This window comes from Nothobranchius furzeri, chromosome 11, assembly GCF_043380555.1.
Source record: "Nothobranchius furzeri strain GRZ-AD chromosome 11, NfurGRZ-RIMD1, whole genome shotgun sequence".
NCBI classification, from domain to species: domain Eukaryota; kingdom Metazoa; phylum Chordata; class Actinopteri; order Cyprinodontiformes; family Nothobranchiidae; genus Nothobranchius; species Nothobranchius furzeri.
Window position 1 is genome coordinate 27,347,515 of NC_091751.1, and position 26,438 is coordinate 27,373,952.

Below are 26,438 nucleotides of genomic sequence, written 5' to 3' on the forward strand. Positions count from 1 at the left end.
ACTCCTGGATGAAAACACAATTCCCTCCTCAGATATGAGACAGCAAACAAGCAACTGCAAGTATAATCCAGACAAATTCACGCTAACTACTGTAATTTATATTAATTTCAGAATCATCAGCTTTATATTAGATTTATCATGTTTGTGGACAAAATAAAGAAAACGCAGAAGCAGAGAATTCAGCCAGGCACCGCCAACAGCCTGAAGCGAACTAATGTACAGCAGGCGTACAGTATGAGATGAGCTAATGAATCATCACAGTAAACAACAACAACACCGAGCCGTAACTCTCAAACCTCAATACCATTATGAAATCAGACTCATCTGAAGTGCGGTCATTGCTTCAGAACGGTTTAATTCTTGGTTTTTGTATCAGGGTCCTTCTGAGCAGAGAACTGCAGCATCCTTAGTTTGTCACATTTAACTAACAGCAGTTTTTACCATAAAAGGACAAAACAAACACGTCGTTAGCCACCAGCTAAGTGAGTTTTGGACTTTTAACCGCGTCTCCGCCACTGTCCAGCCTGTTGAACACATCCGATTAGATTGCTGACATTTGATGGTGAGCTCTCAGCGGGACCTCTGACCCCTTCACGAGTCTATCTCTTGGGCCTGTCGATGTCATCGATAGCTGCTAGAAGCTTCTGACGTGCCTTCTTGTTTATGTGTGAGCCCAGACAAACATTTACCAAGTTGGCTAGCTGCTTCATGGAGTACTCCTGCAAGAATTAAAACACCAGCATTAAAATTCGTCACTGGTAAGCCTCAGACGTGGAAAAACCAACACATTCTCACACCAAAGGCGTCAAAATATGACGAGTGCGGCTAAGCCTCAACATATGACGATTCGGGACGCCCCAGCGCGTCAGGAGATGACGATCAGGGACACGCTGGGTCACGTGGCTCTGCTGGCGTCACTGTTTGACGCGCGCTGTCACACGGACGTTATTCGACTCTTTAACCTTCCCCTCACCCCAATCCTAACTGTAAGGTCCATAAACTGTGACCTTAAGGTTAGGATTGGGGTGAGGGGACGATGAAGTAGTTCTAATGTCCGTCTTACCACCGGCGTCGGACACTGACGCTCTGGGACGCCGCGTCAGCTGTTTGTCCCTGATCGTCGTCTCCTGACACGCTGGGGCATCCCGAATCGTCATATATTGAGGCTTGGTCACACGCATCATAATTTGACGCCTCGGGTGTGAGAATGTGTTGGAAAAACCCAAAAAACTAGAACTGTTGGGTAACGGGCGTGCTGCGTGGCCTCACCCTGTGGTTTTTGATAAACTGCTCCATGTCGTTCTCAGTCAGGTAGTAGGCCTTGATGTAGGTCTCCACAAACTCCTTGTCAGGGATCGGTCTCAGGTCTGTCAGTTTCTCCAGCTTCATCAGGAACTGTTGAAAATCCAGCTGCATCAAGGCCCGGCCCTCATTGCTGCATTTCTTCACATTAGAGTAGCTACAGCACAGAGGCGAAGGGAGATTAGAGCCGCCCTAAATATCCATAAATATTCATGATTCTTCATAACTGTGATCGGTCACACATGTGTGCCTGGAGCGTTTGCATAGTTTTCATCATGACAACCCCGGTAATGGTCCAACGGAGGAGCTGTCACGTCTCCAAATCTGGTCTGATGCGCCTTCCCAACATGCTATCAAAACTTACCTCAAGTTTTTTCCAAGAGACATGTTTATGTAGAAGATCACATTTGGTACACTTTTGGATCTTTGCATAGATAATCTGGTTTACGGACTTTTACAACATGCACGTTATTTTAGAGAGAATCAAAATCCAGTAGCTGTAAACTCTCTGGTTGTATTTATCAGTAACCCTCCAGTAACATTTTCTATCTTCTAGCAACACATCTAGGGACTTTTTAGTGTTTCTGCAGACTAAGATGAAAGCTTGTATTGTCCTTACTCTTCCCAGTAAACAGTACAATCCATGAGCCCCCCCCCCAAGGTCCCAAAGTGATCACAGGCAGCCCAGGAATAGGAATCCTTCAAGCCTAGTTTATACTTCTCGGTCTGCAGGGTTATGGAGACACGCATGTCTGTCCACATGAGAGAGAGAGATCACGCTCAACTGTCTATGGAAAACTATGGCGAGCACAAGCCAGCATGATTTTTAGTTTAACATTTCAACACTAATACACAACATGGACCAGAGATGTAGCTTCAGTGGTGGCAGGAGAAGCACTAGGCCCTCTGTTGTCCTGGCAGGGAATTGCCTTGGAACAGAGGCAACAGGGAAGTCTGAAGGGAAAAGGACGGGATTGTAAAAAGTAAAACAGCCCTGATGTTACTCCTATATTCTTCTGTTTCTGATACATGCATGAGGCCAGTAAAGCAAACTGGGTCCTCAGGACTCCTTTCTAAACACGTGTGTGTGTGTGTGTGTGTGTGGGGGGGGGGGGGGGGGGGGGGGGGGTACTGGCAGCAACTGTTGTCCACTAGCAGGTCAGAGACAACTCACACACACACACACACACACACACACACACACACACACACACACACACACACACACACACACACACACACACACACACACACACACACACACACACACACACACACACACACACTGCTCTCCATTCTGTTTCTTTTTTGTTTCACCTTCTCTCTTTCTTCATATCTTGCTGACATCCTCCCTCTCTCTCTCATGTGGACTTGACAGCCCCCCCCCCCCCCCCCCCCCACCACCACCACCCCCCCCCCCCCCCCATGTGGACTTGACAGCCCTGTCCCAGAGTGTTTGAGCTTCAGCTCAGAATGCTAACAGAGACACTGCTGTGTCTCACAGGAGAGACAGGCTCGTGACGGAGACATTAAATAAGAGACTCAGGGAGTCGGAGCACAAACAAACAAGCATGACCGTTCTATCTTGGCTAAGCAGAAGGTTTGGGAGGAGTTTGTGTGTCCGTCTGTTTATGCTGGAGTGTACAGAGAGAAGCCGGTGAAGTGTAGAAGTGTAGGCTGCAGCAGCCACCTAAAACTGAGCGGCCCACACAGTCATAATGGCGAGTGGGTTAAAAAGTCCTCTAACACAAGGAGAGGAGAAGTGTGTGGTGCACGTCCAAGGAGGTAAACATGTCAGCCTTTCTCCGTGGATAAAGGAAAGCCTTCCACGCTTCTTCTATGCATAACAGCCATTGTTTGTCCTCCTCTCTACAACACTTAGGCCACACAAACGCATTTGGTTGGTGTTTCTGTGCCCTTTGTAGCTTCAATCACACCACCATGATCCATGTCCTGGAATGTTTCTTTCTTCTTCCTATTAAATGTGTGAAACTCCAGGATTTGCCACCTGTATTCGTTTCTGTCTTGTGCATGGATTTCCTAAAACCTGAAGAAAAAGAAGTAGAAGAAGAAGAAGAAGAAGAAGAAGAAGAAGAAGAAGAAAATATCATTTCTATAGTGCCTCTCAAGATAAAAATCACGAGGCGCTTCACAAAAATAAAACAAATGTGAAAATATTTAAAAAAGCATTTCGAAAATGTTTAAAAATGTATTTAAAATGAGCAAAAATAGGCAATTGGGATTTAAAAGAAAAAATGTTAAGAAAGAGAGAGAGTGAATAGGAAAGAGGGAAATCAGTGGATCCTGAGGAAGGTGGAATAGGTGGGGAGAGCAGAATAAAGAGAGAGTGGTGAAGAAGGTCATATAAAAGCCAGCTTGAACAAGTGAGTCTTCAGCTGCTTTTTAAAGGAGACCACTGAGTCCACCAATCTCAGGCTCAGGGGGAGAGAGTTCCAGAGTCTGGGGGCCACAGCAGCAAATCATTTGTCACCTTTGGTCTTTAGCCTGGTGCTGCACAACCAGTAGGCTTTGGTCACTGGACCTCAGGGACCTGCTGGAGGTGTAGGGACAAAGAAGATCACCAATGTAAGATGGTGCTTGTCCATGTAAGGCCCTATAGACCAGAACCAGGATCTTGAAATGAACCCTGAAGTTGACTGGCAGCCAATGAAGCTGGAGGAGAAGCGGGGTGATGTGGGTGTGTTTGGAGGACTTGGTCAGAAGCCGAGCACAGGCATTCTGAACCACCTGTAGACGGTTCAGGGAGGTTCTACTCAGACACGTGAAAAGAGAGTTGCAGTAGTCTAAGTGTGAGGAGATGAAGGTGTGGATAACTGTCTCAAGTTCAGAGCGGGACAGAATGGGACTCAGCTTAGCAATGTTCCTGAGATGGAAGAAGGAAGAGCGAACAAGAGAACTGACATGAGAATCCAAGGTGAGAGCTGGGTCAAAGGTCACGCCAAGATTCCTGACAGAAGGTTTGGTGTGAGAAGCAAGCTGACCAAGAGAGTCTCTGACTTTGGGAACCAGCTTGTCTGGGGCACAGATGAGGATCTCAGTCTTATCTTCATTCAGCTGAAGAAAGCTCCCAGCCATCCAGGTTTTGATAGAGTCTAAGCAGGAGTGTAACCTGCTCAGTCCAGCTCCTCGTTTGTGAGTAAAGAGGCGGTGCAGATAAGTGTTTAAGCATTAAGTTAGAAGATTCCCACCAGCTAAGTGAACTGTAAGCTGTCTGAAGGACATTAGGATCAGCAACAGTTTACATTTGGAACAAGGTAGATGGAGGAGATGGTTTCTGACCCTAAAACAGAATCTCTTAATCAAATCAATATTTTTCATCACTTGACTTTGGTATTGAGAGTCATTTTAGACAAAGACATACCTTTTAGCTCAGAGATTGACACACTATTAAGGGTTCCTATTTCATACTTCTAAAATCCTAAAGGTCTGGGACATTTGTATGGAAATGACTCTGAAAACCCACTTTTGTAACCTGCAAGATTAGTGTAATACTGTTTTATCCTAGTGTCCAAATAGTTCCCTTAACCGTCAGCTGACTCAAACCGCTGCAGAGACCCCTGACAGCTCCTGCCCCATTCTAGCTTTTCTTCATTAGCTACTTCAGTGGCCGAGCATCCATATGTCCATCTAAAGCCCTCGGCTCTAATTGTTTCACCTTTATGTTCTACTGATCATTCAAATGTATTTTATTAAGCCTTTTTACAATAACCGGTTTCATGTTTTTTTTATTTTTCATCTCTTCAACACTTTTAAGATTTATTATTGGGTTGAGCAGCTTTATGGTCTAGCTGCCCAGTAGTGTGTCTGTACTTTAGATTGTGCAGAGATTATCTAAACAACAACACACATAATCTGCAAGTTAAAAGAGAAATATGTAAGAATTTTACTATGAAATAATCTCCAAACTGCGTAATGTCTCGATCACGTTAGAACGAAGGTTACATTGAAACTGATTTTATTCTGGGCCAGCTGTAGGGATGATGGGGGGAGTGGGGGTTGTCAGTTTTACTCCATTAAAAATAAACAAACAAAAGAGAGACGTAATTGCAGTGTACATTCTGTGAGCCTGTGGTTTTCGAGTCTCCGGCTGCAGCATGGGCATTTGTAATTCATCACCAGCAGAAAAAAAAGCTCTAGAGTTGTTTAACTCTTTCACTGCCAGCCGTTTCCTGATCGCTAACGGCCTTCGCTGCCAGCGTTTCTCACCGTTTTTACTGTTTTTTTAAGAGTCACAGAACGTTGCGCGCTAGCATGATGTCAATGCCAAAACAACCAAAACAAAGAGGAGACTCACCTCTTACATCAGGAAGAAGCCGCGTGTTTCAAGCGTTATCCGTTCTTTCATAATCCGTTGTCGAATTGTGATCGGCAGACGCTTTTCCGGATCGCGCATCACTTTTTTTTTTACAGAAACGTCCCAAAATGATCTCCAAACACATGGATGGTCTGCTTCCTGATCATGTGATCTGTGACGTATGCGGATGAAGATTGGCTTCAGGGCTGAGATGTTTGTTCTCTCAGCGCGGGGGCTCGTTCCGATGCTCAAACAGTAAAAAAATGCAAATGACGACTTGAGTCGTCATTGGCAGTGAACGAGTTAAGGAACCAAAGCCAGGAAAAAGGAGCAACCCAGAAGCGATCTAATATGGACTGGGAATGTTAAATTACAGGCAGGGCCAGACCGCTGCGACTGGGAGCCCTGGCCTTCATTCTCCACGGGCGGAGATCAGCAAGACATTAGCTAAATGCTAACGTGGTAAAACAACTCCTACGTCATCGATTTACCGCGTTTTTCTAGCTAAAAACGCCTGGGAAAACGCTGTTAGCTTCGGGTTACCATGTAGCTAATGTTCCGCAGATCACCAACTGTGGAGTAGTGTCGGCCCAAGCTGGGCAAGCAGCCCACTTGGCTAAGCGGCCCACCAGGACAGTGCCAGAATGCCAGATAGGCAAGTCCACCCCTGTGTGTGACTCATCTTCGCTTGTCATCTAGAATCTTCTGGTGCTGATCCATAACTGCCAACAGCTGTAAAACTCACGGAATGGCAGTGAGAATGAGATTTAATTCTTTAGAATTATGGACTGCAGTACCCACACTTGACCACAGGATGTCCTTCTTACATTTTGTCATTTGCATGTCATATTGCACCTTTAAACATACAATCATACCGATTATGTAAAAAATGTTTTTGCACTTATTTACTGAAAAGGGCTGTGCTTTATTTATACTGTAAAATAAACATTCTGGTAACAGATTCATCACAAAAACTGCACACCAGCCTTGAGCTGAGGAGGCTTTCTGTGGCTTTCTTACCCCTCAACCAGAGTCCGGTTGGCCAGGCGGATGCAGTGTTCCCACAGGACGTTGGACACAGGGAGAGGGATGCGTACTTGCTTAGAAACATCACTCAGCCGCTTGTTAAACTGCTCAAACTCCTAAGAGAATGGATGAGACAGGAAAGGTGAACATGCTCAGAAGATAACCCAAAACATTTTAAAATGGATTTCTTTAATGAGAAACTGAAATGTGTTTTCTGTAACCAGAGATAGCAGCAGACAAGCGTAAAGCCCTAAAACACGAGTGTAATTAAACAGAGACATGTTTAGCTGCTTGTATTACATTAGTGAGAATAAACCATCATCTCCACCTAAAGACCCACCAGCCTCAGCGGCAAACAGAATAAAGACGATGTTTAATATATTTGCTATCTTCAAATACAAAAATATGAACGAAAAAACCCAGAACTGTTAAAAAACACAGTTTTGGTCTGTTACAGACTCTGATTTATAATTAATACACACTTTATTAACTTAAAGTAAAATATTGTGATTATGTTGTAAAACGACACTTGGAGTGCAACAAGAATCAAATAGAAACAAATCTTTTCTCTGCTACTAAATACGGTATTCAGGCCAGGCAACAAGGCGGTGTACTTCAAACTGCTCTAAGAGAGTGAAGTTGTAACTTCACACTATCAGATTTCCCCTGAAAAAGCGCAGCAACTAAAAGGACAGCCCCCTCTGCCTTCGAAAAGGCTGTTATGTTTTATGTGAAGCGTTAAGAGAAAATATCCCAGAGGAAGATGTAGACATGCAGAAGGTTGTTTTGGTCACCAGAGACCCACAGCTGCGGTGTGTGTGTGAGTTGTTGTGATGCTACTTGTTTGTTGGCGTAACCCCCCCCCCCCCCCCCCCACACACACACACACACACACACAGATGTACCTGCTGCACTCTGATATGTTCAGTTATGGAGGAAATTGTACAGTTATGAGTGTGTTTATGAGGTATAACACGTACCGGTTATACGTGGATATGACTCACTCGTCTCAGGGAAGTGTGTTTCTTTTGTGTCAGACAACTTTTGTTCAATCTTGCTCAACAGAAAAAAAGAAATAAACTAACCGTATTTTTTAAGCTTAAGTTGCCATAATTTGTCACCCCAAATGAGATGCCATTCATTCACACACGGACTCATAATGATTTCTGGCTTGGGCATTTTGTCACCAGAGTCATTCTGAGCTTTCTACATTTCTCTGCCACTTTATATGCAAATCACAGTGGAATGACAGTGATCAACCTGACTTCATGAATAAAATATAACTTATTGTGCGTATGTGTGTGCGAGTGAGTGAGAGAGAGAGAGGTGCAAAAAACATTACATGCTCTTTTCAATCAGTACACCATAACACAGCTCATATGCATGAGGAGCGTCTGACATGATGACAGGGCGGAGAATTAGTGCCTGATGGGAGGAAATACATGCAACGTGTAGTGTACTTGTCGGTCCATCGGCTGGACTCGTTAAACACAGTTAGGCGTTTCAATCCGAGATCTCATGTGAAAAGATCCATGACTCATGTGGGAAAAGTAAGTGAGAATCCCACATTTTATTGCTAATAATGTTTAACTGCACCTGGATTATTATATCTATTATGACTTTATCTGTGGCTTAAAGTGCTTGTTTTAAAAAAATGCTGACACACAAACGTAGAACTGCACATTAAAGCCTTTCTGCCTACCAACATCTGATGAGACGAATTACTGCTTTTCCAGGATGGAAGCTGATAAAGGAGATATTTAAGGAATGATTTCCTAAACGTTATTTGGAGTTAAGCTCTTTATCTAAAAAAGTAATGATGACATTTGTTCTGTCAAGATAAAAGTAATAATTGTGATGATGCTAATATACTGGTGAATGGCGTGTATTTGATATAGGATCTTCTAGAGTCCTAGAACCCCCCAAGGTGGGTTCACAATCAGTCAGAACACAAACATTCACACCTTGGTGGTGATGCGCTACGATGTAGCCACAGCTGCCCTGGGGCGCACTGACAGAAGCAACGCTGCCGAGCACAGGTGCCACCAGTTCATCCGACCACCATCACCATTTAGTTTCTACAACTTTTAATGGTAACTAGACATAATCTCAAGAAAATTCCAGTTAAAATTCTGTCCTCCGTTTGCATAACTAAACATTTACAAGGATATCTATAATTTATTTTAGCCTGGTGGCCAGTCTTTTGACCACGGAGCCCGGCCGAGCATAGTCCGAAGAGGAGACGTGGGTCCCCCTCACCATGAGCTTACCACTCGTGGGAGGGGCAAAAAGAATTGGGTGCATTTTGTGTCAGGTGGTAGCCGAAGATGAGGAACTTGGTGGTCTAATCCTCGGCTACAAATGCTAGCTCTTGGTATGTGGAATGTCACCTCTCTGGTAAACTAGAAGCTAGAGTGTGGTATGATGAGGTTGAGATGTTCCGAGGAGATATAGTCGGATTCAGCTCAACGCATGGCTCTGGCTTCAGAACCAGTTTTCTCAAGACGGGTTGGACTTTCTACAGCTCTGGAGTTGCTCCAATAGAGAGGTGCCAAGCAGGGGTAGGGTTTACCCTGGTGAACAAGTGGGTAGCCTCCCTCTGCCTACGTGTGGGGGAACCGGTCCTGACTGTGGTTTGTGCTTATGCACCAAACAACCGCTCAGAATACCCACCATTTTTAGAGTTCTTAGAGGGATGTTGGAGAGAGCAGCTTCCGATGACTCCCTCGTTCTCCTGGGGGACTTCAATGCTCACGTGAGCAACGGCAGTGAGACCCGGGGCCTTAATCATCAAACATTGATAGAAATATTCCTAAATTCGTTTCTATGAAAGAAATTTAGGATATTCGTAGAAACGGTCAAAATCCTGATTTATGAAACATGAGGTGGCCTCTCGTTCGCACGTTCCTCCGCACTCGTTTGATGATCAATCCCACCTGTGTGTACCCAGGTGCTCATGTCCGTTCTCAGTCATTCACATACAGAAACACCCTCAATTTACCATATTTAGTCTTGCTACATCCTCAGCACGTGAGGGGATTGCCTTTGTTCTGCCCCGAAAAAAAGAAAATTTGGGAGATCGAGACACTGGCTGCCAAAGTGCCAAAAACCAAAGAAGTTGCAGAGGTTATAAACTCGGTCGGGAAAAAGGAGATGTTCACATCAGGAATAAATAAAAACTTTAATATGATAAATCGTAGAGTAGCTAACTGGTTGTCATTTACATATTGCATTTAAGGAGTCGTTCTGGATGGTGTTCGTTTTATTTAGAAATGTCTAAGTGCAGCCTCTTAAGCCTAATTTATACTTCATCAGCTCCACGAGGGAGAGACACACGTATGGATGGATGGAGACGATTTGCCCTCATACTTCTCCGTCTCCCGGGGAGTGTTGCAAAGCAATTCCATTCTAGGACAACAGAGGGCGCAGTGCTGTTCTGAGGTATCCTGTCATGTATAATGCGGTCCAAAATAGTGTGTTTGTATTGTGCTTTTTTTAAAGAGACTTTTAACACAGACAGATTTGTCTCTCATCCTCCTCAACCTCTTTATGTGCTTGCCACCTCCCGTAATTTCCGTCCATGAATAAAATGCTTGCTGCATATATTTTCACTCCTCCAGTCACGGGGCAATAAAACTTTCATATTTTTAAAAATTTTCCGCAAGGTACCCTTAAACTGTCGCTAGATATCCTCGGCTCTCAACGTTCTTGACAGCAGCGTCCCTACGAATCACAAGCTTGCGTTCTCCGTCTCGTCGGACTGATATTTAGAAAAGAGAGCTCGACTTCGTCCTTCCATCGGAGAGCCCTAGAAAGGATGGATGATGGCGTCACGTGTGTCCATCCCAACACAGACAGGGAAGTATAGATTAGGGTTTCGCTGTCATTCAGTCTGGTTACCTTGGCAATGCGTGTGTGATCAGGGAGCAGATGAGGTTCTGGGGGTTCTCGTAGTTGTAAAACAGAATATGAACTGGAACATACGTGGATGAAGATCGGCTTTACAGCTGGGATGTTTGTTCTCACAGTGCAGGGGCTCGTTCCGACACCCACACAGTAGAAAAATGCAAATGGTGACTTTAGTCGTCATTGTCAGTGAACGGTTGGATTTAAAATGACGATTTCTGTCGTCAATGGCAGTGAATGAGTAAAATTAAAAATAATATTAATTTAAAAGTTTAAAAACATCATAAAAATGGGAAGAGTAACAATTGTGATTACAAAAAACACGACAACCATTCCACAATGTCAGATTCCCGGGACAGGAGAGGGGTAAAGCTGTCAACTGACCACTACTTGGTGGCAAGTTGGCTTCAATGGTGGGGGAGGATGCTGGTCAGATGTGGCAAGCTTAAATATATTGTGAGGGTCTGCTGGGAACATCTGGCGGAGTCTCCTGTCAGAAGGAGCTTCAATTTCCTCCTCCTTCGAACACATCCCAAGAGAAGTGGGGAGCATTGAGTCTGAGTGAAACCATGTTCCATGCTTCATTTTTCGAGGTGGCCAAGGAGAGCTGCAGCCGCAGGGTCATTTGTGTCGGTGTCATGGCATCAACCCCTGAACCCGCTGGTGGACACTGGCAGTTAGGGATGCTGTCAAGCTTAAGGAAGAGTTCTATTGGGTCTTTTTGGCCTGTGGGACTCCAAAGTCAGCTGATGGGTACCGGCAGTCCAAGCAGAATGCGGCTTGGTTTTTGCAGAGGCAAAAACCCTGGCATGGGAGGAATTCATTGAGATCATGGAGTACGACTTCCATACGGCTTCGAGAAGACTCTGGTCCACCATCCGGTATCTAAGGAAGGGAAAAGCAGTGTGTTGTCAACACTGAAGAAGAAGAAGAAGAAGAAGAAGAAGATAATCTTTTATATAGCGCCGTTTACAGTGGTGACGGTGTGCTGCTGACCTCGACTCAGGACGCTGTGGATCAATGGGTGGAGTACTTTGAAGACCTCTTCAATCCCACCGGCATGTTTTTTTAGTGAGAAAGAGGAGTTTGGGTACTTTGGGTTGGACTCTCCAATCTCTGCGGCCAAGGTCACTGAGGTGATCAAAAAAAAAAAAACTCCTTGGTGGCAAGGCACCAGGGGTGGATGAGATCCACCTGGAGTTCCTTAAGGTTCTAGATGTTGTGGGGCTGTGTTGGTTGGCACAACTCTGCAATATCGCATAGACATAGGGGGCAGATTCACTGGATTGACAGACTGGGGTGGTGGTTCCCCTATTTCAAAAGGGGGACCTCAGACTGTGCTCCAACTACAGAGGTATCACATGCCTGAGCCTCCCTGGTAAGGACTATTCAGGGGTTCTGGAGAGGAGGGTCAGTCAGATTGTCAAACCTCGGATTCAAGAGGAGCAATGCGGTTTTCATCCTGACTGTGGGACACTGGACCAGCTCTACCCCTTAGGGGGATCCTGGAGGGTGTGTGGGAGTTCGGCAACCAATCTACATGTGTTTTGTGGATTTGGAGAAGGCGTTTGACAGCGTCCATTTGGGGGCCCTTTAGGGGTACTTGTGCTATTGGGAGTATGGGGTACCAGGCCCTCTGATACGAGCTGTTAGGCTCCTGTATGACCGGTGTCAGAGCTTGGTCCACATTGCCAGCAGTAAGTAAGGCTCATATCCAATGAGAGTTGGACCGCCAAGGCTGCTCATTATCACCGATTCTGATCATAACTTTTATGGACAGGATTTCTAGACACAGCCAAGGTGGTGAGGGGATCCATTCTGGTTGCCTGAGAATAGGGTCTCTGCATTATGCCCAAGATGTGGTCCTGTTGGCTTCATCAAAACGTGATATCCAACTTTCACTGGAGCGGTTCACAGCCGAGTGCAAAGCAACTGGTATAAGAATCAGCTCCTCTAAATCCAAGACCATGGTCTTGAAACAAAAATGGGTAAAATGCCTTCTCCAGGTCTGGGAAGGAGTCCTGTCTTAGGTGAAGGACTTCAAGTATCTCAGGGTCTTGTTCACAAGTGAGAGAAACATGGAGTATGAGATCAATAGGCAGATTGGTGCCATGGATGTTACAATGTCTACAGTACTGCAGGCGTTGTACCAATCTGTCATGGAGAAGATAGAGCTGTGCCAGAAGGCAAAGCTCTCGATTTATTTTTTCAATCTTTGTTGCAACCCTCATCTATGGTCATGGGCTTTGAGCAGTGACCAAAAGAACAAGATCATGGATGCAAGTGGCCAAAATGAGTTTTACCCATAGGATCCATTATTAGATAGGGTGAGAAGCTTGGTCTACATGGCATGGTTGATCTGTGGGTCTTCAGAAGTAGCTGACAAGTACAGAGGGCCAAGCAGTGTGTAGCAGTGACAGTAGCTTAAGCCAAAGCTCAAGCTTGGTAGAAGTTTGGTTAGGCCAAGGAAGAAGACTATCAATTAGCTCCAAAGAGGTTCTGGTAAACTGTGTGACCTGTCTTTATTTAGTTTAGCACAACAACTTGCTCACCCTATTTACTGTAGGGATGTAGACTTGCTAACATCACCTGAGCATATAATTGTAATTCCACCGACACATATTCCAGTGTGGAACCAGAACTGGGATACCTAAGGATAGACTGAACAATCTCTGGATTAGAAGTCGCGGCAGAATTCCAATATCTATGAAGTGGTGGAGTTTGGGTTGTTGAGCCTGGGGATCTCAGGTTTATGGATGTTGTAGGCAGTAGCAGTTTTAGGCATGGGCAGTTGCCCGGGGCGCCATTTTTTCATGACACAAAAGGGGCGCACAAGCGCTGAGTAAAAAAATAAAAAAGAAAGAATCAAATCAAATCAAATCAAATCAACTTTATTTATAGAGCGCTTTCACATGGCCAGAATGGACAAACAAAGCGCTGTACATCAATAAAATGCCACACAATAGGACAGAGATATGACCATTAAAATACATTAAAAAATCCATTAAAATACACTAAAAAATCCCTGTAAAATACCGTAATAAATCCTATAAAAATACAATAAGAAATCCATTTTAAAATACAGTACAAAAACCTGAGTGCCAGTTCACATTCCATATCCGGCCTACTTCCCCCAACTTCAACGTCCAAAAGCCAGCGAGAACAGATGTGTTTTCAGTCTTCCTTTAAAGGTTTCTAATGACTTGGCCTGTTTTACATAGGCTGGCAGCTCATTCCAGAGACTTGGTCCAAGTACTGAAAAAGCTCGACTACCACGAGACTTCAGGCTGTACCTAGGCACAGTTAGTAATCTCTGGTCAGCTGACCTAAGGGAACGCACCGGGACATGCTGGTGGATGACATCGGAAAGATATTTAGGAGCCCCTGTGTTTAACGCCTTGAACACAAACAGGAGGACCTTAAACCTGATCCGATAAAAAACAGGGAGCCAATGCAAGGCACGTAGGACTGGTGTTATATGTTCAGACCTCCTGGTAGATGTTAACAACCGGGCTGCAGAGTTCTGAACCGCCTGGAGGCGTGCTACTGGAGCTTGTCTAAGCCCCGCATATAGCGAATTACAGTAATCCAGCCTGCAGGTAATAAAGGCATGGATTACAGTTTCCAAATGATTATGGGACAGAAATGGCTTAATTTTCGCAATGCGGCGTAGATGAAAAAAGCAAGATCTCACAACACTGTTCACCTGAGCATCAAATCTGAGATCTGCGTCCAGTTTTACCCCTAAGCTAGAGACCACCGCCTTCTGATGCGGTGCCAGAGTGGCAAAATCAAGCCCTTGGGCACCTCCTGGGGTCTTTGGTGGCATGAACAGAATAACTTCAGTCTTGTGTTCGTTGAAACACAAGAAGTTCTGAGCCAGCCATTGCTTGATGTCCTCAAGGCAGTCCAACAGAGGTTGAATGGTGCATAAACCACCACGCTTAATTGGAAAAATGACCTGGCAATCATCAGCATAGAGATGGAATGACACATTGTGTTTACGAAATAGTTCACCCAGGGGTATGAGATATAAGGAGAAAAATAGTGGGGCCAAAATCGATCCCTGGGGAACTCCCCATGGCAGCTCAGCCAGATCGGAGGAACAGTCCCCCAACCTCACACAAAAACTCCTCCCAGTCAGGTACGATCGCATCCACTGAAGTGCCTGGCCCGTAATGCCAACAGACCGCTCCAGCCGTTTAACCAGGATGTTATGATCAACGGTATCAAAGGCTGATGACAGGTCCAAGAGCACCAGAACCACAGCATCACCAGAATCATTTGCCAATAAAATGTCATCAAGGACCTTAAGCAGCGCCGATTCAGTGCTATAAAAGGGTTTAAACCCAGATTGAAATGCTTCTCCAATTTCCCGTTCCTGAAGAAAAGATGTCAGTTGGTTAAACACAGCCCTCTCTATGATCTTTGAGATGAAAGGGAGTGTAGATACAGGTCTGTAATTGGACAAGATTGTGGGGTCCAATCCTGATTTCTTAAGCAGAGGTCGTACCACCGCCTGTTTTAGGGGACAAGGGACTTCCCCAGAAATCAAGCTGGTATTTACAATTTGCAGTACATGGTTACCCACTACAGAAAAAACTTCTGTCAGTAGCCTTGCCGGGAGAACATCAGTTACCGCCCCTGTCGGCTTAAGTCTCACGACCAGATCCTCAAGTTCTGCAAGAGTTAATGGTTGAAAACCCTCCAGTGCCTTAGGAACACATAGATCTGCATAGGGGGCGTGCTTAAGTGGTGGAATAGAGGCCCTTGTCACCCTTACCTTGTCTACAAAGAAGTCTAAAAAGTTGTTACATGACTCAGTGGAGTACTCAATCGCAAGGGGCTCATTGACATTTAAAATAGAGTCCACTGTCTTAAAAAGTATCCTAGCATTCTGAGAATTTAAGGAGATTATGTTTGCAAAGTACTTTCTCCTTACATCCTTCACAGCCTTCTGATAGCCAATCCAAAGACTTCTCACTTGGTCAAGCGAGCTCTGGAGCCCATCCTTTTTCCACCTCCGCTCAGCCTTCCTGCACATCCTTTTTAGTGCTCGAGTACTCTCGGTTAACCATGGCTCCTTTGTAGCTTTAGGCTTCTTTACCCGTACTGGGGCAACCACATCAAGCGCCAAGGTGCATGCTGAGTCAAAATGTATAACAAGCTCATCTGTGGTCCAAGCTCCGTAGTCTTGCTCTGCACACCCCATAGAAAACACTGCGGCAAACTCAGCAGCTGTAGAGTCTTTTAACATCCGACAACGCTTCATCTGAGCATATTGTTGCACCCGTTTGTGAGTCCAGGCCACATCAAACAATACTGGCCTGTGATCTGAAAAATAGGCCTCTTGGACCTGCAGGTTGGAGACTCCTACACCCAGTGACAGCACCAAGTCTAAAATAAGGCCACTAACGTGTGTGGGTTGATCCACTAACTGAACCAAATTAAAAGAGTCCGCGAGATGAAAGAAATCTGCGCCGCACCGAGGTTTTCTATTCTTTCTGTCATATCACAGTGTCTGGATTGGAAACAGCAAGTTGGCGCCCCCTGCAGCTGCAGGCGCTCCTGCTGACTGAGGGTTTAGGTGCACCGTGCGTGTATGAAGAAGAGGAAGGGGAGGGGTGCGGCGGGGGAATTCACCTCTGGGTCTTTCCCAAATGATATGAGCGGGTAGGGGCTGAATCAACCGTATTAACACGGCTAAAGTCAATCACATCTTGATGTTCTTCCATTTAACGCACATTTCATTCATAATATCATAAACACAGGCCTATCATTCTTTCAGGTTTTTCTGAATTGTGTGAAATGGCCAAATAAAAACAGGAAAAACAAAACGATTTTATGGTCACCCCCCCATCACTGTCAAATTGTTTAGTCATGACTAAAGGAAACTTATTGAGTCAAGAGCCAAACACTAGAGATGAACATAAATAGGCTAAAACCACCAGGTGCCCGGTTCAGGAAAAAAAAAAAGAAAAAACCTCTCATGATGCATTCATGATGCAATTAGTTGACCGAATTTAACCGTTAAAATCCAAGTTAACTTGTTCTTACGCTCTCATGATGCATGTTTTCAATTTTTTGAACCAGTTAACTGGGATTTTAACGGTTAAATTCGGTCAACTAATTGCTATCAGAGCTAATGGGCTGAAATATTGAAACGAATATTCAAATGGTTCGAAAAAATTCCTTGAATCGTTTTTTACTGATTCAAACTAGGATTTGTTAAATGCTCGCTGCAGTCTGTGGCCTGCCTGAACAACAACAAACACATGTTGATCATGTTCACATAATAATAAATAAAACAACTCTACAAGCAGAAGAAAACTTCCCAGTCACCACTAACTATCCTGTTTATTTATTGCAGATGGCTGCACTGATTATTTTTTACCTGATTTGTTCTGTAAAAGTTGGCATTTTTGGTAGTCTACAGTTTTTTATGACAGTTTAAATTACAATTTCAGAGGCAATTCTAAAATATTATGGATCATGATAAAGATCTACTGGAGATCTACCCAACTTTTGGACTGCTCTGCCAGTCACTGTGGCTCAAGCTGAGAGGAGCTTTTCAAAACTTGATCAAGTCATACCTGAGGTCAACTAGGTTTCAGGGGCGGCTCACTAACCTGGCTCTGATTAGTATCAATCACTCAGTGGGGGAGCAGATTTCATATGATGACATTATTGATGACTTTGCATCAAGGTTAGGTTTTAATTTTAGTTTGTGTTTTCTGTTCTAAGTGTAATGCTGTAGTGATTATCTTTAGTTTGTTATGTGTGAAATATTTTTGCTATTTAGAATATTTATTATATATTATGTTCATATATTCTTAATATTTAGTTATTGTTTGTTTTTGTATATTTGATTCTATATATTTTGATACAGTATATAATGTATATTGCTTTACATTCTGACAACTTTATAGTAATTAATGTAAATATGTGCACCTTAGAAAAATGAATGTTCAATAGTCGCTCTAATAAAACATGCTTGTTTGTAGAAAACGTGTGTGTGCGTGCGGGTGGGGTGGGGTGGTGGTGGTGGTGGTGGTGTGTGTGTGTGTGTGTGTGGGGGGGGGGCGCTCAAAGGGGGCCTCGCCCGGGGAGTAATTCCATGTAGAACCGCCACTGGTTGTAGGGCAGTCCTGGTTGATACACCTCTGCAACATTGTATGGACAGAAAATTTAAACTCAGCCATTGTAGTTCTGTTTGAAAATCTCTATCTCAGGAGGAATTCAAAAAGTCATGTTTGATGTTTCACAAGGATCCTTTGAAAATCACGTAAACAGGCACATTTTCTGATCGAAATAGGATCTGTTTCATTTATCTGAAACCCCTCCCAAAATGTTTTCACATCTCTCATTAACTTAGACTGATGAAAGAAACTTTAAGTATGAAACACAAGGTGCTTAAAGTGTTGTAAAAATGAATCATTCATTTAGATTAAATAAAAATGAACAGAGTGGGTTGCGTGTCTTTTGCCCTACATGAAATATTAATGATAAATTAGTGAAGCCGGCATGCAGAAAGCCACACTTTTAGTCTTAAAACCTCCAAACTGACCTCTAGGGCTGATAAGAACTGAGGAGACTTTGCTCTTGTTGTAAGGTGTTTTAAATAAAGTAATGAAACAATTTGAAACTTCACATGCAGAAGTTTGAACCTATGATAAAGCAAATTTGATATATTTTTCTCTGTTTTGTATTTGAGTATCTAGGACTATGTGAGTCAGAGATTAAAAAAACGATATAAAAACTGCAGGAAGTTCGGAAACAAAGAGTCCAGGAGTCCTGAAACCATCAGTTCTATTACTCACACAAAGAAAACAGTTTTTGTGGCATAAATGATGCAAGAATTTGAACGAAGGAATCTCCATTAAATGTGACTGAAATGTGTTGCAACACTGTCTCCAGCCTGGATTTAAGACAGAGGCTGAGAGAAATACAAATGAGAAATAAAAAATGCAGCACTGCTGCCAATTCACATTTAGTCTGAAAACTTTAACGATTCACCAGTCGATATCCTAATGTTCTGTGTGAATCACAGGATAGATGTCTTTGACCATTTCTGTAGGACACACAAACACGGCTTGAAGAAGGCAAAGTCAATACAGCCCTCATTGTTTTCATGCCGAACAAAAATAACTTCACCGAGAAACCATGTTTAATGATTGTTTCTGATTCTAATGGGTCACGCTGAGTTTTTCATGCAGGCTGAACATGAAGATAGTCTCCTACACCTATCTTCTGCATTAGCTCCAGATAGAAAATAGATGGTGAAACTCTAGGATATGAAAAACCTGACAGGTCTATGTCACACTGTCACTTAATATTCATGGACTCGCCCATCTTGACTCATAATGGGGAAGGTCGTTGTTGGTTTAGCATCCAGGAAACATCAAAGAACATCTCAGTTAGTAGAAGCTAACCTTTAGCATGTGCAACTTCAAAATAGGGCCGCACAATTCAATCACAATTACGATCTGAGTTTTAAACAATTATAAAAATAAAACAAGCTGATTATTTACATTTTTGGTTCTTTTTTAAACACAGAAAAGGTTTTTCTTTACCTTGCTGACGGTTTCGTTTGCGGCTGCAAACATCCTCAGAGCTGACGCTGATGGTGGCATCACTTCCTACTCCAAAGGAGCTCTGAGGATGTTTGCAGCCGCAAACGAAACCGTCAGCAAGGTAAAGAAATACCTTATCTGTGTAAAGAACCAAAAATGGAATTAGGAGACAAACACAGCAAGAACGTACAATAGAAGCAGATTATTTGCCCTTCCCTCCTGTGCTGCTCCAAGTTGCAAATCAAGTGCACATCCCACACTGTGTTGCCAACTTTGTCGCTATTTCTGACAACTTTTCAGACCCCCTTCTTGACTTTTTTCCTAAAAACACAAAGCAAACAACCAGGTAACATTTCTCAGGAACCTTAGCTACTTCTTGTCTAACTCTGTCATCGACATTCACTGCAGGTTAGTAAAACACACATCCTGCACTCCGGATACTGGGAAAGGGAATGACGTGCGAATGTGCAGCATGATCACGTTACACCAACTGACCAATCATAAACCTTTCTCAGTGAAGCTCACTCACTAAAAAGTAGTTTTACAAGCTAAATAATTTCTACACATAGCGAGCCATATCTGAAGGGATTTATATTGTATCAGCGCTGCAAACTCTTACACTTCTTCATGTACTCTCATGTGACAACTCCAGGTTCTCACGCCGATAAATAATAATAGCTCATCTCTGAGCGACAAGTTGCATCATGCTGCTGTACACGTTCCCCTACGGCACCGCTGGAGAGGGCTAAAACATTATTATGCAGCAGGTTTTGAAAGTTCACGAACACATAGATGTTTATATGTTTATATTTGTTTTTATAATAGTTATGCTGCTATAGGCTTAGACTGCTGGAGGACACACTGACCACTTTTCACACTCTACTACTTTCTTCTACAATCTGCTCTTTAACTGTATTATTTTCTGCAATTTCAGCTGTTAACTTTATTTTCTCTCTAAGTGTTTTTCTCCCCAGAAGAAGCTACGACATTCTGCTGAGCTGTGGTAGCCTCATGGAGGGGGCCATCGTCTAGCACACTGCTGCTAATCACTTAAACATTCTCCCTCTCCTGATAATAACTTTTTGCTTTCCTTGACGTTGGATGTGCTAATACTAGTTTATCCGTTTAATTATAGATCCACTAGGATAAATACAATAAAGTTTATCTCTCACCAAATAGAATATTTACCAAGAAATCACAATATAACTATAGACACAGTACTTTGTGTGAGTGTATGTGTGTGTGTGTGTGCGTGTGTGTGTGTGTGTCTGCTCTGTCTTCTCGATCCCCAGTGAGTCGTGGAGGATGGCTGCTTATACTGAGCCAGGATCCTCTGGAGGTTTCTTCCTGTTAAAAAGGAGTTTTCCTCTCCACTGTCGCTTTATGCTTGCTTAGTATGAGGATTGCTGTAAAGTCACTGACACTAGTCAGTGACTTGATGCAATTTGCTGGGTTTCTTATATAGAAAACATTATTTCTGATTGGCTTAATGAACTGACCTGAATTGGAATGTTTACTATGTGAAGTGCCTTGAGACGACTCTTGTCGTGATTTGGCGCTATATAAATAAAATTGAATTGAATTGAATTGAATAAAATTTGCCGTCAGTTTTTGCAGTGTTTGTTTTATCAACTTGGGTATGTATCGACCCTGTGCCCAATAGCAAACGCTAGTTCTGGTTGAACTCTGGAGAGCCATGGTACTTCCGGTCTCCTTCACAGTGATGTTAACATGGACGGTGCATGCAGTGAACTCTACTTTTCTAGATCCCTTGGGAATTTGCCAACAATTTTAGTCGATGGCGTTCTTCTGCTCCAAAAAGCAAACGAGAAAAGGGATTCAAATTGTACATATCCCAGTATGTGCACAACTACGAAGGTGAGTACACAATGTGGCTGTGCTATCTAGTGCAAACTTGACTAAAAGGGGCATGACAAACACGTTGTAATATTATTAATCAGTAAAAGGACCTTATTTCTACTATGAAATGTGTTCATTTACTCACCCAGAGAACTTTGGTGCTGTTTGGAGTAAATCTATGATCGGCGTATATCTTTAACGGGAGTAGTTGTGGCAGCAGTTATCTGCCACTAAAGTCATTAATTTTGACAATGATTTGGTATAAATCACTAGCACTATCCCCCAGTTAGTTTGGAGCGTCTCAGATGTGCTTTGTTGTTATTATCTGGGGTCCTTTACAGACGTTTAGTGATCAGACGAGTGGGCTTGAGCCGATCATGGAGAGGATGCTCACAACAGGGGTGCTTATTAAACAGTCAACCCGCTGGAACTGGTGGCAAGAAATAAATGTGTTATGTACCCAACTTGCATGTTTACTATCAATTAGGAATGTACCTAGTTAACCGGTTAATTTCTTTTAAAGTTGTAACCGGGTAAAATTGTTTTGCCCGGCAACTGCCAGTTCACGCCCTTCTGCTGTGTGTGGGTGTAATATATTTTGAGCCACAGCGTGGGAGCATTTTAGACTTGGTAGATGGGCTCAACATCGAAGCGCTGAGTCTTCAAAAACACAGAAATAAAACTGTTCCGCAAAATGAAATGAGACCAGCAAAAGGTTGGTCTCTGCTGTGACTACTGCTTTGTGACAGCTTGGTGTCAGCCTCCTCTAGTTTGGTTGGTAAAATAAAGAAACGCCAATGTATTTATTTAGTTCCATATATAGAAACTAAAGTGTTTTTGAAAAGCGTGGATCCAGAATGTGCTGATAAGCAGCGTTGGGTATTTGATGCCGGACGGCTCGTTACCCAACAAGTCCTGACGGACATTCAGCTCTCATCCCACTAACGATGTTTCTAGTTTATCAATGTTGGAACCAGTGTGGGACCTTGGGTCTGCGTCAGAATCCTATTAAAAGAGTAGGTGGAAAAGCGTGTATTATTTATAGTGTGAGAGCAAAAGTGTGTGTGTGTGTGTGTGTGTGTGTGTGTGTGTGCAGGGAGGGGGATGGGGATAGGGGGCTGGAGGGGGAGTTTATGGTTAACTGAGTATCAACCTTTTAATGGTTTCAATAACTGGTTAAGCAAATATTGGAAAACATGCATCCCTACCTTAAATGCAAGGCGAACTGCACATTTTTATCATATTCTGACATAAATGGATAACACTTCTGCAATTACAGTTTTTTTCAATCGCTAACCCAAATTTCAGATGCTTGTTCTAAACTCTTAACACAGATTCACTCCTACAAAACACAGTTGGCCAAATGGAAAATTTTCTTCTCAAAAACACATTTTCATAAACATATACTAAAACTCTTCAGTTCAAAATAGAACTTATATTTCTCTGCACAGACTATCTTTACCCAAACACTGGACATCTGACTCAAAGTGAAGTTATTCTGTCAAAAAGTAGAACTTGTTTTCACTTCACAAGATACAGTCAGTCAATCAAAGTACGCCAGGTTTCAAAATACTGGCGATTGTTGTCATTACAAAAACCACATAGAGTTTTATGTTTCAGTGTTAGAGATATTTGCATGCAAAACATGCAATCCACCATTTTTACACTACATTTTTTGGTTGTGAACTGTATGTCCACATATAATGTGCACATTTCAAAGCATTCCAGTAAAAAGCTAATCCTTTTTTCTTTTACTGTTTATTTTAGGAGGTACAGCAGAAATAATGTTTACAGTATGACAGAACAGAAAACGTTCTACAGTATTGCTTGTAGTGAACAAAATATCAATGAAACAAACAAAAGCATTCCAAACAAAAAAAAATACAGCACAAAGCCCAGATAAAAAGGAGGCAACTACAAAACACACAAAATTACTGTAGCTAATCTCTGCAATCTTCAGGGTTAGGCCACGTTTTCATCAACATCACATCTGACATCATCCCAAGCAATGCACCTGGGATAAAACGGCTTGCTATGTCAGATTCATCTTTGGCAGTCATCAACCGTGATGTCCCTGCAGCCAGCATCCATATCTTCCAGGAGGGACATGTGGTCATATGGCTGATGGTCGTAAACCTTCCACCTCCATGCAGAAAATAATTCTTCTATGGGACTGAAAAAAGGTGAATAGGGTGGAAGGAAGAGACGTACCAGTCTTGGGTGGGCTTCAAACCAAGCTGTAATGGCTTGTGAATGATGGAAAGCCACATTGTCCCACGTGAAGATCAATGAGAAAGGCAAGGAGGCACTCGGTACACATTGTAATGTTTGCCCCTCTCTGTCCTGGCACATCAACTGTGACCCTTTCTCCAATTACATTTCGTCCACGTTGACTCCTTTTGGCCAGAATGAATACTGCCTCATCTATCTACGTATATACAGTTTTTTTCAACAAGCTCTCACCCATACATCAGATACTTATTCTAAACTCTTAACACAGATTCACTCCTACAAAACACAATAGGCCAAATGGAAAATTTTCTTCTCAAAAACACATTTTGATAAACTTCAGGCACTCGAGGAGTACAGATGCTTCCCTCTTTCGCTCCCTTATCTTTTTTTCCCAAGGTTCTTTGTCCTGTCTGCCCACAGAGTGCTTCTCTGCATTTCTTCTGAAAAACTCAATTTTTTTTTTTACTAACCATATATTTGATAAACTGGTCATTCAATGCGATCGATAAAGGTTTTTTCAACAATGAGAAAGGAGCAGGGGGCTCCCACATGTCCACAGGGGACACTGTTGGATTTCTGGAAGGAGTAGAAGATCATCTCTCAGCTGCACATTGAGGACATTGAAGACGTGTGGATATTTGGTCTGACGATCACTGGATTTCTCCTGATTGGAGTGGGAGGATATCTGGTTCTCTGGAAATTTGGGAAGACGGGAGCGACGTCTGTGTGGAGACTTCTCAGACTGGGACGTTACTCGAGGTGAATTGTAAGCTGGACAATGTTCTAGCTGCGATACCGGTATTAGTGTGCAAAATGGATGTCATCTCGGAGAGAGTCACCGGACGGTATGGACAAGTTTATAACCCAAAATTGGCTTCACTGAAGGACTGGAAATGATCAGTTTAAAGACTGAAGGCAGAGAGGAAAATTATCTCAGCCTGACCCAAACAAATTCTTGTTATCTAAATCTGACGCCCTGGTAGCCTTGAGCTGCAAGCAACTAAAACCCCCACGAAGGAATGCAGACAGATGCTGTGACACCCCCCCCACCCCCCCACCCCGCTCTTCGGATCGGTGGACTTCAGCCTGGCAAGGTCATCAACTGGAGGAGTCAATGTGCTCTTTGCTTCTCCCAAAATCTCCCTCCTACCTGTGACTGTACAGTAGATGAGCGCCGTAGATGGCTACTCTCACTGCTAGCTAATCCCTGTGATCTTCAGGATTAGGCCACATGTTTTCATCAACATCACATCTGACATCATCCAAAGCGATGCACCTGGGATGAAACGGCTTGCTGTGTCAGATCCACCCTTGGCAATCATCAACCGTGATGTCCCTGCAGCCAGCATCCATAGCTTCCAGGGGGACATGTGGTCATGTGGCTGATGGCCATGAGCCTTCGACCTCTATGCAGAAAATAACTTCTCTGTGGGGTTGAGACAAGGATATACACTATACCTGGACATATAGTCGTAGCTCCATGCCTCTGTCACTGTTCCTCTCAAAAGGAGCAGTGTAGAGCTGCTTCATCCGCACTCTGTGTTTGGACAATGTTGGTGTAATGGTTGTAAAGCTGATGCCATCAACATTGTCAAATATCTCATGGTCCTCCACATAGTCTGAATTTCATGCAGTTTTATTGCATTATTTGCAACAACCATTTCCAAAATGGCAAACTCTTGATCATAGGGCTGCTCGCATATGGCAAAAATAATAATCACGATTATTGTGACTGAAATTGAGATCTCGATCATGTAAGACAATTTTTCAATTTATGTTGATTTTATTTGTTTTTATTCAGTTATAAAATTGCTCAGGGCACAATCAGGTCAAAAATAAATAAGAAACAAGATGATCACTAAAATAACTCCTGATTCCCAGTATAAAAAGGCCAATATTCCTATAGCTCATAGTTTATGACCCAAGGGCTGTAGACCTTGGTTTAACTCATTTAAGTCTAACCCGTACAGACCCAAATACCAATATCTTGCAAATACTGACAGCAAGAATTATGCAGTGGCATTTATAACAAATAATGTTCACAACATTTTGCAAAATATGTATTTAGTCACGTCAAGGTGCTGTAGGAGAGTGCACTAGCACCGTGTCCTCAGAGAGATTAATTATTAATCAGTGTGATGAACTTATTTCTATCTATTTCTACCTTATTTATAAACTATTTATTATTATTCACAGGTCCATCAGTTAATGTAATAATTGTCCCAACCACAGCTGCACCCCCTACCCCCCAACCCGGTCTCAGAGCAATCGGGCAAGCTGCATGTGTGTTTAGCGCGCCGCACGCGCACATTTAGCTGTTTTTAGCGGCTCAGGAGACCACAGGTACGGTGTGTGTCACTCACTCTGGTTAATCCAACAGGGAGCTGGCTCTGAGAGCCGTTTCTTTAGCGACTGACACATCACTACATCATTCCCTTTCCTAATGTCCTGAAGAACGGTCCGGAGCGCAGGCGGAGTGTTTAGCTAAATGTCAACAACAGTTATCCAGAAAAAAGCTAAGGGTTACCTGAGATGTTTCTGAGGTGTTCGCTAGGTACTTTTAAGATTTAAAAAGTCAAGAAGGGGGTCTGAAAAGTTGTTAGAATTTGCGTCAAAGTCGCTAAGTTGGCAACACTGTGAGAGAAGCGCTTCATTTGCAACTCAGGGCAGCGCAAGTGGGAGGAGGAAAAAATTGGCTTCTTTTGTTTTTATAATCGTTCAAAACTCAGATCGTAATTGTGATTAAAATTCGATTAATTGAGCAGCCCTACTTGATCATTACTGAGGAGTTTTCCTCTTCCCTCAGAGGGTGGATGGTGTTGCGTTCTTTAGAGGGAAAATTACATTACTGTATGGCCTTATTTATACTTCAAGTGACAATAGAGCTCCGGGAGTTGACGTCACTTCTCCCGGCATGCAACAGTTCAAATCGAAACGGCGCCATATTGGCAGGCAGAAGCCCGCAGCTGGAATATTTGTTATTGTCAGAAAACTCAATCAAACGGGAAATATGGTAGATTCCTGTTGTGCCCCAGGATGCAGAACAGACGCGGACGACATAAGGAATGAGCTATCTACAGGATTCCCCAAGATCCGGAGCGCCGCAAACGTTGGATCATTGTAATAAAACGCGCTAGTGACTGGGCTAAAATGAAGCTGTGGGATCCCGAGAGAAAAGGTTATGCAGCGACCGCTTCATATCAGGTACTTAAACCAACGTTTCC

The 26,438-nt window shown here is 43.2% G+C and overlaps 1 protein-coding gene across 2 annotated transcripts in view; it reads right to left on the bottom strand.

The window, feature by feature from the left end:
- Positions 1–338: 338 nt before the first annotated feature.
- The window catches only part of vps50 (VPS50 EARP/GARPII complex subunit), a 224,695-nt gene continuing 198,595 nt past the window's right edge, over positions 339–26,438 (bottom strand). For both annotated transcript variants that reach the window (XM_054744890.2, XM_054744888.2), the window contains 3 exons: positions 6,638–6,759; positions 1,270–1,459; positions 339–719 (listed from right to left, as the gene is read on the bottom strand). In XM_054744890.2, the coding sequence (XP_054600865.1) occupies positions 600–719; positions 1,270–1,459; positions 6,638–6,759 (432 nt within the window). In that variant the 3' untranslated portion in view covers positions 339–599. The remainder of the gene's footprint in view (positions 720–1,269; positions 1,460–6,637; positions 6,760–26,438) is intronic.